This window comes from Melospiza georgiana, chromosome 2 (assembly GCF_028018845.1).
Source record: "Melospiza georgiana isolate bMelGeo1 chromosome 2, bMelGeo1.pri, whole genome shotgun sequence".
NCBI lineage: Eukaryota > Metazoa > Chordata > Aves > Passeriformes > Passerellidae > Melospiza > Melospiza georgiana.
The window spans coordinates 10,147,123-10,160,751 of NC_080431.1; the positions used below are offsets into that span (position 1 = coordinate 10,147,123).

The 13,629-nt window shown below is 39.0% G+C and overlaps 1 protein-coding gene across 4 annotated transcripts in view; it reads right to left on the reverse strand.

Annotated features, from left to right (window-relative positions):
- Positions 1-8,933, reverse strand: part of ROBO2 (roundabout guidance receptor 2) — an 866,123-nt gene extending 857,190 nt beyond the window's left edge. For all 4 annotated transcript variants that reach the window (XM_058019193.1, XM_058019191.1, XM_058019192.1 and 1 more), the window contains exon 1: positions 8,320-8,933. In XM_058019193.1, the coding sequence (XP_057875176.1) occupies positions 8,320-8,443 (124 nt within the window). In that variant the 5' untranslated portion in view covers positions 8,444-8,933. The remainder of the gene's footprint in view (positions 1-8,319) is intronic.
- Positions 8,934-13,629: the final 4,696 nt, after the last annotated feature.

The window sequence follows — 13,629 nt, forward strand, 5'->3', positions numbered from 1 at the left end:
AGTATGTATTTTTTCTTTTTGTTATTAAACATGTATTATTAATCTAAGTTGTATTGAAATTTATACATAAATTGAAAGGTATTGAATTAAGAGATTCTTGACATCAAAACAACAGTAATTCATTAAAACACATTCTCTCTTACTGCACAAACCTATCTCAAGTCCATGGATAATCAGGAAGATAATAAATAGCTCAGCCAGACCCCTTGCAGAATTATGGATGGCAAATACAGACTGTAGAAAAATTCTCAAGCTTTACCACAATCACCAGCAGCATGGAATCATCCTAACTAGTGGGAACTTCATCAGTGTCACAATTTTTCTTCTGTCCTCATCATCCTGAGGACTTTTCCATGCTCTCATCTTCAGATCAGTTCTTCCCCAACTGATTTGATCTGTTTATAGACAAGGACTACTCAGCAAGAACTGCCAGGATGGATTATCAAATAGATGATACCCAGCTGAGACTCAAAAAGGCAGATTTTCCTCTCATTTGAAGTGGCATAATTCTAGAAATTTCAGTGAAATTCCTCCTGGCCATAAGAAAGATGCTGAGCACATTCCAGATGCCCCAGACACACCCTGATATACAGAACAACACTACAGTTCTTCTCAAGCTAGTAAAGGAAAAAAGACACAATCTTACATTTGCAGAAGATTCTTAACCAGGGGCATATCTTCTGTGTAATATGCTAATATTTTAAGCCAGAAGTAGCAGATTTGGTATCTCAACTGCTTTCCAGAGAAATGCTGAACACAGTGAGTGAAAAACAGGCTCTCCCTTCCTCTTTTCTGGAGATAAAAGAAACTAAAAACACGATGTGTGGTTTCTTAAAGTAAGCACTAATGATACTAAAATGATGATAATGGAATTCAAAATTTCAATATGTCAGTAAAACTTAAAAATGTAAGTAAAGAATGCTTTTTGAAATACACAACCTAAGGTTTGATATTGTTTTTATTAGGGAGTGTCTGCCACTGGTTTTGAGTTATCCAGTCCTGCAACAGATTTCTCTAAAATTTCTAAGGAACCTTAACCTTCATGGGAGAAGAAAGCTAGTGACATGTTCAAATAGCATGAAAGTTGTCTCCGAAATTTTCTATAAGTAAACAGAGTAAAATCCTTCAATATCTCCCAAAATCACTTTCTCTAACTTTCAAAAAATATTTGTGGGGTTTTTTTCCTCATTTCTGTTTTCCTATACCAAACTTGACATAGATTTCCATTTCTTCTCCCAGTAAGTCTCTAACCAGTGGATAAACCATTTGCTCCTTTACTCCTATTTACACAGCTAAGGATCATTTTTTTCTGTTTTTCCACTGTCAGTCCAATGGACCTACAAACTGGGTTAAACTTTCAAGCCAGAGGCACTAATCTCAAGCAGTGTGGTAAATCTGTGACTTTTCTCCCTCTAAACTTTCCAAAATCCCCCATTGCACTTTTAATGAACACACAAAGTCCAGCAGGTAGAAAGTTAATTATTAACTCAAGCAATTAGTGGTGTTTAGGAGAACACTTATCCAGCCTCCTCCATAGGAAAGAAGTGAAGACTTTTCTTTTCATTTGCACAACCACAGACCTGTCCATGCCTGGAGCCACAGAAGAAATTTCCCTGGTGATGCCTCCTCACAAATTATGTGAGTGTGGAAACCACAGGGTTTTGGAAACCTAAAGCTGAAATGAAACAGGATAAAGAGGAGGGCTGCACTTAGGCATGTCAAAACTGATTTTTGTGAGGGCTGAGTCCTTGTCACTGGGAGCTTCTGCTGAGTGATCAGCATCTCTGGAAACAAAGCTGGATTTTTGTCTCTCTCTTGTTTTTTCCATTATTTTAAGTTTGCTCATGCAAGGAAACACAGTAATGGAAAACCACTGATTTTGACAGAAAACCTTAGAAAAAAAATTATTTTTTTTTTACTTCACTTCTCTGTGCCATATAGTTCTGCAACAATGAAGCTGTTTTACTATTTAGCTAGTGAGGCTGATGCAGTTTCAAACCCAGTAGGATGAAATCAGTGCTAGGATGAGAGTTAAAATGACACAATTCAGCTAAGAACAAGACTTCAGGATTCAAATATAAATGACTGAAAAAATAATTTCATTTGAAGATACTTTCACTATTAACAGAAGCTCTAAAGCAAGAGCATTACTTTATTGGTGGTTCAAGCAACATTTACCAAAACTAACTGATCTGTAAAAGCATCACACATCCCTGCACCCCCACTTTTGAATGTACTAAGAAAAGAAGATTTCCTGAGATTATTTAGTAATGGCTCTTGAGTCTTCCTTAGATCATGCTTTGAAGTGAAAAATCAATAGTGTTTAACTGATGAACAATATTTTCTTTGAAAATTTGTAGAAAGGGAAACCAAAATAACATTTCTTCAGCCATTCTGGTATGTGTTTAAGCTTATTCATCAGTTTGAAAGTGCACATCTGATCTGTGCTCTTTCAACACCTAAAGGCAATGAACATGCATTCATTTTATTTGTGGACAAAAGTAAAGAGAGTATGCTCGTGCTTGCTGGTTTTCTGATGTCAGTGATGCTTTATGGTTGTTCCAAAATCTGTTCAACACAGAAAAAAAAATTGCAAATAACCAAAGGAGAGGAACCTGTATGCGTGGTGGGTGAAGTGTTATTTAAATATTCCTTCTGGTTTATAACTGTTTGATCAACATACTTTTTAATATGATAGCAAACACTTCAAGCAATACTCCAAGCGCAGGATGTGGACATAGGATTCAAAGGAAGGTGTCACCTTATTATTTTTTTTTTTTCCCCTGGATAGTCTGGAGCTGCAGGGTGAAGCTATGTGTCAACTTGAACTCCCCTAAATCCAACCATGATCACATTCTCTTCTCTTCCCTTATGGCCATAGCTCCTTTCTGTACCGAGCTCCCCTGTGACCTGAGAGGTCCAAACAAAGGGATCATCAGCTAAAGGAATGCCATCAGCTAAAGGAATGCCATCCTCTCTTCTCTGGCCAATTCCCACCTGGATGGGCTCCCTGAGCATCCAGCAGATGTGCAGAAGCACTGGCACCAGTGGAAGAGCCAGAGGGAGATCCTGCAGACAGGACTCTTGGAAGTTGAAGGAGACTGAGAACCTGGCTCAGGCCGACTCCATCGGCAACCCCTTCTCCATGTTGTCTGGAAACACTCTCCCAGCCTATGTTTTATTGGCTGCTGTTTAGTTTTGTCACAGCACTGCTCTGCTCTTAAGTAGATGTTGCACTTCCCCCACATTGTTCCCCTTGTGACTGCAAAAGCCACATCATTTTCCCTCCCTTACAGCTGAGAAGAAAACTCTCACAAGCTCAGTTTTCCACTGGTCCCATCTCCATTGCCTCTGCCTGTGTGAGACTAAATAGAGGTTGCCAAACTTCTATCAAGTACTTCAAATGTCTTCAAAGAGATGGAAAAACAGATAATATATATTCCTTTTATTTCAACAAAACATGTGCAGAAGTTATTTACTCTGAATAAAGTGGTGTAAAAGAAAGTGCAAAAAATGTGTTTACTTCATGGCATAAGGACCAAATCCAGACTTAAGAGAAAATAGAAGACTAAATAAAACCCAGTTTATTTTTCACAGTCACTCTGCATCCAAATAAATACTCTTTCCCCTTTTAGGAATTTTGAAAGCAAAACTATTAGAACATCATTTGGTACATCAAATGACATACTTTGTGTAGTCATATGCTTTATATACTTGCAGTCAAACTGAAACTGCAGATCCACACTTACAGTACTCAGTTTCTAAAATTAGACCTTTAGATCCTTAGCTATGCACAAGCCACCTCCTCAAATATATCGAGCTTCCTCTGAAGTGAAAAAAATTGTGAATTTCTTACTACTCAAAATCAGGTTGCTTCTGTGAAACACAGGGTAATACTTTTAGGGCCCTGAGTCTGAAACTTTTGGTCAGCATTTCATAAGCTTTTCCAATGTAAAAGAGCACAGCAGCATATTTAATCTCTCAATATTTAAGAAATAATGTTAGTCATACATCATGGTAAGATATTAAAAAATAATTCATGCAGTTTATCCTTGAAGTTACATAAAATAAATTACTTAAATTAGATAAATGGCAAACTATATAAAGTGTTATGCTTAAAATCACATAAAGTAAACAGTGAATCATGCCAGCACAGCTGGCTGTGCTCTACAAGTGCTGCAACTCAACCACCACATCAAAAGCTCCACACCCAACCAGACCCCTCATGCCTCACAATTACACTGAAATCCAGGCTACCTGGCTCCATGTCAATGCCTCCTATCTACTTTCATTTATTTAACATTTAAACTAGTGTTGGTGTATGCACCCTAAATAATGCATGTGCTGATCAATCTGTAGGGAGACTGAATCTGAGGCGCACAGCTTTGCATCACCCCCACCAGCAATGCCTTGCCAGAGACACTTAAAATTTCTAACACTGGTACCTTTTGCTATAAAAATGATTAAAGTGCAGTAGAGCTGAAATTGGAACTGAAATATAAGGCTGGATCACTTGCATAATAAACTTTGATTTAGTCATTAAAGACATTATTGCTTCACTTCCCCGTAGACAGTAAGGACAGGCACCACCCTCATACAGTTCTGCGGGGTGATGCCCTGTGGTTGCATTTTATTTTTACTTCTACAATTTTATCCTAAGTAAATCAAGTCACTGTGAGTTCTAAAAATGGAAATTCTTTCAGTGAAGCACAAAGATGATGTGAATAAGTGAGGCTTTGGGAAAAAGGCATTCTTTAACCTGGATTTCCCAGCCCTAGGCCTGGTCCTTTCCCTCTGAAGTCTTTTCATCTCCAACTCCTCTCCCCAGCCCTGAAGGTCTTCTCTTCACTTGGGAGGTGTTGCCAGCACTCTTGACAGATTATTTTTGTGCCAGGTGTGTGCACAGATTCTCTCTGTGCCCCTGCTGAGGATCAGCTCGCCCCAAGGACCATCCCAGAGTGGCTCAGGCTGCCACCCCTCAGCTGGGGTGGCCAAAGGACCAGAGCCTCTCACAGAGACCACCATGCACAGAGTCAGGCTCCTCAAAGCTGCCCAGCAGCCTGGATGGGCACAGCTTCCCCCCACGGGGAATGCCTGAGCTGTTTCCAGGATGAGGGAGGGGTTTATGGCCTCCAGGAGTGGTGGCTGTCCTAATGGTGTCACCCTCTCCCTCTCTCTGAACAGTTCTGTCACACAGCTTTTCACACAGAAATCAAATGGGCAGCTTACTTCCCAGTCTAAAAATTCTCCCAGAGGCCACTGGATAGATACAAAGCATATCCACACTCAAACCTTCCCCCCTTACATATAACCAAGATATATGGCAAAGGGAAGAAATTGAAGAAATTCAACTGAAGAATTCAGAAGGGGGTAGGCATTAGCAACACCTCAAATCTGCTTTCTGATTCAATATAAAGTCAAAACAATACTTATTCTTCTTTTCCTTTTCCTAGTTTTTTGGTCTCCCTATTATAAATCCTTCTCAAACTTGAACCATGGGGTGTTATTTCAGCTTAAAGCGAAAAAAGAAATTCCAGTTGATTTGTACTTCCAGGTTTTGCTTTTAGACTCCAGTTTATCTTGATCATTAGTTTATAAATCCCAGTTTAAAGCACATTTAGAGACTGCATTCCAATGAATCATTCTGAAAGGTTTTCTGGCATGCAGACTTAAAAACGGCTAGAAAAGAAAATTGTATCTTTATGTTTCTCTGGACCCACATGCAGGATTCATTTCACACCCTGACACCTAACCTTGCAACTAAATCAGGAGCAGTTTTCTACCCATAATTCCATTCTTTTACTTGTATGTGGGTGACCATTTTTCTTGGTTTTAGTGAATTCCTAGGAGAAAAACACAGGTGAAAATAGATGGTTTTGTCATAAATGCAGAATTATACAGAAGGACCATAGAAAATGTCTTCTCAGAGCTTGTAACTTCAGGACTGAAGTTTTTATTAATTGTACCAGAAAATTTTCCAGATTCATTAACTGATCATGAGCAGGACCTACACAGACACAAATCCCACACAGATACCAACACCTTCCAAAATGTCCACACTTTGCAGCACTTTTGAAACAAAATATGGTATAGAAGAACTAGAGGATGGTCTGAATCAGCTGTTTCTACCCATCACACAGCTCACTTCAGCATAGGGAATCCAATGAGAGTATATACAATGTGAGCCATCCAATGCATTTCCAGCAACAGAGCTGGAAGTTGGTATGCAGATCTCTGGCTGTCTGGAATCTCAGAAAAATAAGAATATAAGAAACCTCTGTTGCCATTTTGGGATGGGTTTCCCAGTGAGCTGCACTGGAGAAGTCTGCATGCTGACCTCTCACCAAGCAACACCCTGAATTCCATGTGCACACCAACAAAAACAAGCCCCACCACTGAGATAGGAGCAAAAGCTGACCCTTAATGGTTAATGGGAAGGGGAGGTGCACACATCCTGTTTTGGAGGTCAGAAACACTCAGACTACATGACATGACATTACAACTGTGTTCTGACAGATCCTGAACTTGGAGCTCTCCTCAGAAAGCAGGCGTCCTCTCCAAGCCACACAGCACTCACAGTAACATCACACATGAAACAAACCACTGGGCAGCAGGGATGCTGAGGTTTTTGCTGATTCAGAGCTCCAAGCAAACAAGACAAATTGCTTCTTAGCCTCCTTGAAACAGGTATCTTCCTTATGTTTTGTTTCAGCTGCAAAAAAACACTTCTCAGAACAGCAAAAGCCCATATTAAGATATTTTCTGCAGTCAGGTTCACAGGTTATTTTCTACCATGATAAAAATTCAGCTCTTTACCTCTGCCTGAGAGTAGGTAAGAGACCAAAGCAATCCAGCCCTCATTTACCAGATTTAATTGAAAATGGGAGAAAGAGAAAAAGAAGTGAACAGCATTTCTTAAATCCCAGGAACTTGACAGTGACATATATTCCTAAGTCACATACCTCTGAGGAGAGGTCATGCTGCCCAGAGTAAATAACAGCTTGTAATTTGCAACGAGGATACCCAGCAGCAGCACTGTGTGATACATGTGATAATGTGATTTACAGGACCAGGAAATAATTTTCAGATATATGTGCTGCATTGACAATCCAGGTTAAGCGTGTGCTGCAACTTTTCCCTTGAAGGTGCAGCGGGTGGAAGATTAAATGCAACAAAAGGAAATGTCGAGGGGGGGAGGGAGGAGTCTCCTGCTGAGATGTTGTGATAAATTATTAAAACTTCTTTTTAATGTTGATGCTACTCTTTAACCTCAGATCACAATACTGACAGCAGAGAAAAGCTGGAAGTGCTATTAAAGCTGTGATAAACACACCATGCTGTGGCAACACTTGTAAGGGGAGGAAAAAAAACAAGTAAAAAAATCCTGGGGGTGCCTCCAATCATTAATACCAAGAAACAACCAGGGAGAAAATATCAAACTATCTACAATCCACAGTCCCTCAGTCCAAATATTTATGAGATACCATTTATGCTCAGTGAGCTATATTAGATTAGGAGACCTCAATAACCTGTGTTTTCCATAAACAAATGTCATGCAAGGAAGCAAAACAAAGTGAACTTTATGAAAAGGCACATTTAGTGAACTGCTCTCAGCACACACAGGGTAAATCTTCCCAGCACTTTTCAACAGAAGAGGAAAATGGATTGCTGCCTTCAAAAATCATAAGTGTTTTCTCAACATAGCATTTTTTTTTTGATAAAGTTAATGCAATTTATCTTTATTAACACATCAACACTGACATAGCCAGTCAGCCAATTAGTGCTGCTGGCAGTGCATTTCACAACATCCATGTATTCTAAAAAAAAAAATGTCTGTCTAGTCATTTTTACCACATATACTAACAATTCTGCACTCAAAATAGGCTTTCTTTCTCTCTTCTTCTCCAACACTGCAGCCCCCTGTGACAGGGGTAACATCACTTCCAATAAAGCCACAAGAGTCCCAGAGGCTCCATAATTAAAAGAACAATCTGAATTCTTACAATCCAAAAAATCACTACATTTTTAAATGGCATGCATTTATTTGTATCAAGGCCCCAAACATTATTCTGCTAATGGTACAAAGCAAAGCAAAATTCCTGCAAGGAATACATACCTTACACACAGCCAGCCAGGCAAACTAACAAGAAAACAAATTAAACTCCATGCTCTCTTTTTAGCATCCTACTGCAAGCCCACACAGCAACCTGAAATCTGAGTCACTCAAAATAGCACAGGTATTCTCCTCAGATTACTTTTAATGCAGCTTTTCAGTACCTTACCCAAACATCCATCACAAAACTTTTCCTTTCCACTTACCCCCCTTCCAGTGTTTGCCTTTGGTCCTGCTAAGCTTGCTCAGGGTTGGTCCAGAGAAGAGCAACATCAAAATGAAAAGAAGTTCAAGCATAGTGATTTTCCCCTTTTTCAATGACAACAACATTTCCACAAGTTATTTTAAAAAAATACAAAAAAAAAAAAATTTAAAAAATCTCACATCTTCTCCCCCACTTTGTATTTACTTAGGGAAGAGTGATTAATCATTGAAAAATTAGAGCAAGGAGTAGCTTTGCTCCTCTCAGACGTTGAAGTAATTTTTCAATGATGTAGCCCTGAGGAAAGCCACATTTCTCACTGATCCGATTTCTCCCACACAACATGCAGCCAGCACCGCTGCTACTACAGCAGCTATAAAATAATTTCTGCTCCTCACTTGGGTTTCTGTGGGAATATATTCCTCAGCTTGCAGCGTGAGCTTGATTGAAAATGATAAATACAGTAATGCTTGTGTCCAGCAGAAAAGAGAAAAGATGTCAGGATTGTGAAAAAAGATGAGAAGCAGTTGTACTGACAGCTTTAAGCCTGACTGTCTGATCCTAATAGCTGTGCAACCAACCAAATTGCTCTTTTAAGAGTAATAAGGCTTCAGTGAAAGCTGGTGTCACTGCCACTTGGGTAGGTAGTGCAGGGCTTGAAAATCACCAAGGAACCTGCTGGAGATAACGACTGCCACGGTCCCAGCTCCGAGCGCAGAGGGCTGAGCAGAATACACTATGCACAGGGAGCATTTAATCTCTATTGTGTGCAGGAGATTTCCTGCTCTGCACTGTGCCACTGCTCAGGACTTTGCACTGCATTTTCTTAAAGCTTTACTTCACGTTCTAAACTAAAATGCAAGCTCCAACACCCTAACTGCTTGCAGCGTTGCTGAATTATTGCATGGGAAGAGCCCTGCATGATTTTTTAATTTTTTTTTTCTTAAAGTAGCAAACAGGAAGAACAAATCTTTAGGAGTAGCAGCAAGCTTTTCACTGCACAGAGCAGCTATGCATTTTATATTTTCACACTGCCTATCCTTAGGATCCCCAAAATCCAGGGGGCGGGAGCACAGGGTGGAGAGGGAAGGAAAGAGAAAGGGGACATTCAGCAGTGCACACATTCTCAAAATAATAGATTGCAGTCAATTTTCCCTTTAATAGGTGTTGCTGCCACAGAAATAACAGAGCTACTACCTACATCTCCAAATATTTGTATTTAAGATACAAACTGACTCTGCTGATACTGGATCAGCAAACACAGGACTTTCTGTGAAAAATTTTGGATTTTCATGCAAGGTACTCTGAGAAAGATTCCTGACATTCAGACTGCTCAAACAGTTTTGAGATGCCCAGTGCTGGCTTAAGTGTGCCCAATAGCTTGAATTCATCTAGTCTGGCATTTTGTTGTTTCTATATAAGCATGCAGTACTCAAACCAATGAGCCACAAAGCTTGTGCTGTATATTAATATAAATAAAAAAATCAATGCCTTTAGAATGACAAAGCAATGATGGTCACAAATTCCCTGAAGTTATCACATTTTCAACCACAGACATGATGCCCTTTTCAGTGCAACATTAAAAAGATGGTATTAATAAATCTAAAGCCTTGCTTATTCATCTGAATAAAGAATGATATTTTGACTGGTGGAGACAATCACGAACATCTGATATATGTTCAGAGATATTTTTTTTTAAACAAACAGCATCTAATATCACAAACAAGGAAACACTGGGATTTCACCATGACCATATCAATGATAAAGGATCTTTTATTTTTAAGTTCTACAATATATTTATGGGCTTGTGAGAGGATGTAACATTTGCATTTAGACAGAAAACAAACACATGCTGATGTACAGTTCTTTATCCTTCTGTGCATTAATTTTTAAAAGTTATAAGACAGCCTACCAGATGCTGAGTCTGATACATCAAGGATGATGTTTATGGCTCTTAGTTGCCAAAAAATTAGGTCAGTATCTGTCACGTAGAGTCACTAAGCTGTGGCTTCTGTTAAATTCCTCCATCAAGCCATTCTTAATCACCAGTCTCATTGCTAATAATTAAAACACAATTTCTTGTATCTCTGTCCCAACTGTTACTGAAATGAGACAGGCAAACACTCATGTTTGTTTTGATTGCTAGCACCATGTGATGTGTTGAAGAACCAAAAAAACTTAGGAGCTCACAGACGTTTGACGATTTTTGCATCCAGACAATAAGAACACCTTAAACTAAACAACCCACAGCCCCACCCTCCTCAGGTACCATAAAATTCACTAACTTAAAAGTTTTGGATCAGAAAGCAAACACTTCCAATGTCCAAAATGTGTGACAATATCAGTCACACCTCAAAACTTTTTACAGATTATCTTGGCCCTCTCTGTAGCCTCATGTCACTTTTACCTCCCATGTACTTTCTTCAGTCTCTGTCTTGATTTAAATCTTATAATCCCCTGAAAGTTTATCACACTATCCCGTTTCTACCTCTACCCATGAGTAAGTCAGCTGCTATGGGGAAAACTGTTCCCAATGGTGGCAAGCATCCTTAAAAATACCCCTTGGATCCCTATACTGCAAAAAAATTCAACCCAGCCTGAATACCTTCTGTTCTCAGCATTGATGAAACCAGTGGCTTTTGGAAGGTAGGATGAGTTGCTGTCAGCCTTCTGGCAGCTCTGACATGAGCCTCCAGCAGCTCAGCAGCATCAGGTACTGCCTGAGTAGCAGCTCAGGTGATACAGCAGGAGAAGGGCAGGACCACCACTGCTGCTGGCCACGGCTGTGCTTGGTTCAGTCTAATGCCTGAAGTGCCCACACTTCCACTCTGATGATGGTTTTCGGCATTATTTTATAAAGGTAAGTTTTGAATCCTTAGCATTATATTAGGAGTGAACAGGCAAACCTTCAAGGAAAAATAGAAAAAGTGTTCTTATGAAATTTAGTGGGGTTTTTTAATGCCAAGTTCATTAGAATTTCAATTTTCCAGAATTGAAATGCCTCCAGAGCAAAGATATGGTTTTAAGAAATATTATACCAACTTTGAGAGGGATGTAACATCAGAAAGACAAATAAAACAAACCCAACATTTATTTTTCTTTCAACTATCATGATTTTTAAGTTTTAGAGATGTAAAATGACTGATTTGGAATTCTATTTCATGCTTTCAGTATGCAGTAGTGGAAACAGAATCAAAAGTAACCAGTCTATATCTATTAAAAAGCAACCACCTAAAAAGCAATCTGTTACTATTACAGCAAACATTTCTCCAAGAGCTACAAGAGGCAAAACAATCCCATGTCAGGTAAATGTCCCTGATGACTGTTTAGTTCCTTTTTTGATTCATTTATGCTTTTCTCCACACCCCTAGGTCCTAGCAATGAGTCCAACGCATTTAATTACTTCCTCTTATTTCTTTGAAAAGTATATTTGACAAATTTATTGAGATAATGTAGTGTTTCATCAATAAAAATATCCTCTTCACCTTTCCTCATATTCTGGTTTTCTAAATACCCTTCATACAACTTACTCCAGTAAAAAAAGTAATTTCTCAGACCAAAGATTCCTACACTCACAGCTGTCCTTGCTGCCTTCACCTTAAGTATATCCAGATCTAATTTAGTGTTTATAAGATGAAGTCAAGAGAAAAGCCTGCAGCATTCAGGACGAATTAGCAGTTGTATATCCTCTCCCTCATTCTGCTCATGAAGCCAAAGGGCAGCAGCTACAATTAAGCTGAAGTTATGCTTCTAAATGTCTACATCATTAATGAATACAGAGGTTCTTTTTAATTAACAGAATTGTAGGATGTTTACTCAGAGGCAGTGTACACCAACAACCTAAATAACAAACCACTAGTGAGACACTCAGGAAAAAATATGTCCAAGTTAGTTTAATCTGTAGTTGGTATAACCAGCTATCTGGTCACTCTTCCTTTCCATATTTTCCCTCTTTTTACTAATCTGTATCAGGCACAAAAGGCTGCTGGTATGAGCACTTGGTTAAAACCCTCAGGCTTGAATAAATAGCAACAACAATTTCACAGAAGCTTGAATATCAGAGCCCTGAGCAACATGGTCTTGCAAAGGTTATATTTTGGAGAGCTCTGCTGCTTGAGATTGTAGGAGGCACAGGCAGAAGCCTTGGCTGCTTGCTTACTGACAGGTTCTTGGACCCTTTTATTTGGCATCCAGATTCCATTTCACTACAGGGAAGGTTATGGACTTCCTCAAGATCCTTCACGAAATAACACTTCCATCCAACCCAACATTCGGGCTTTTCTCATTGCATATCCTGGCACTTTTTAATTATAGAATTGTCCTAACATTCAGAAAAGCTCAGAAAGATTCACAGCCTTCATTCTTCCAATTTCAGAACACTGGACTATCAAAAAAAAATTCAGACATTTCAGAAATAGATAGAAATGACGGTTTAGATAGTCACGACTAAGATGAGAAGGAATGGAGACAGAAGTTGAAATGTCCTTCCCTCCTCCTTAGAAGTTACCAAGATTTCATTTTTTCCTACTTCTCTCCTTCTCCATCATCCTAAAGATCCCAAGCAGCCGACATCTGGCAGCATGAAAATACCCATGAATAAATGAACTTTGCAAAAGGAATATAATCAACACCAAACACAACAAGATGGAAATATCACATCCTTCATTGAAGGCATTAAGGATATTTTTCTGCTGTCTCCTTCACCACAAACAGAGGTCCAAGTTGCTGTGGGCCATAATTAATTCAGTTCTTTGTAGGCATGAAAATTGTTTTGATTTTAAATACTTTCTGCTTAGGGCATTCTAAATATCTGTGGAAAGCTCCTGGGGATTTCTGTTAGCCACGGACACCAATGGAAGAAACATTTTAGGATACTTGTAACACATTACCATGCCAAATAAATACAGAGCCTTCTTAAATCAAAAACATATTTGAAATTCCTTCCAATTCACGTGATTTTCAGGGATTAAGACACCAGTGACTTCCTAGAGCACAGTCTGCACTATCATTGCAGGTATTGTGAAAAAACCATTTCTATTCCCCCTTCCAAATGGAGGGAATAGAACTTGGTTATGAATATAACCAAATAAGACGTTCTGACTATCACTGCATGCCAGTCCCCAAATACTATGTTCATTTTGGTTTTTGCTGATAATACAGACCCACCAAATGGTGTCTCTCCGGTTCATAACTTACCAGTAGCTTTGCTTCTTGAATAAGACAGCATGCAGGTTCGATGCATAGCAATACTCTATAATAATTGCTGTAGTGCAGTAAAAGAAACACATCAATAAAAAAAGGAAAATAAGTCCAA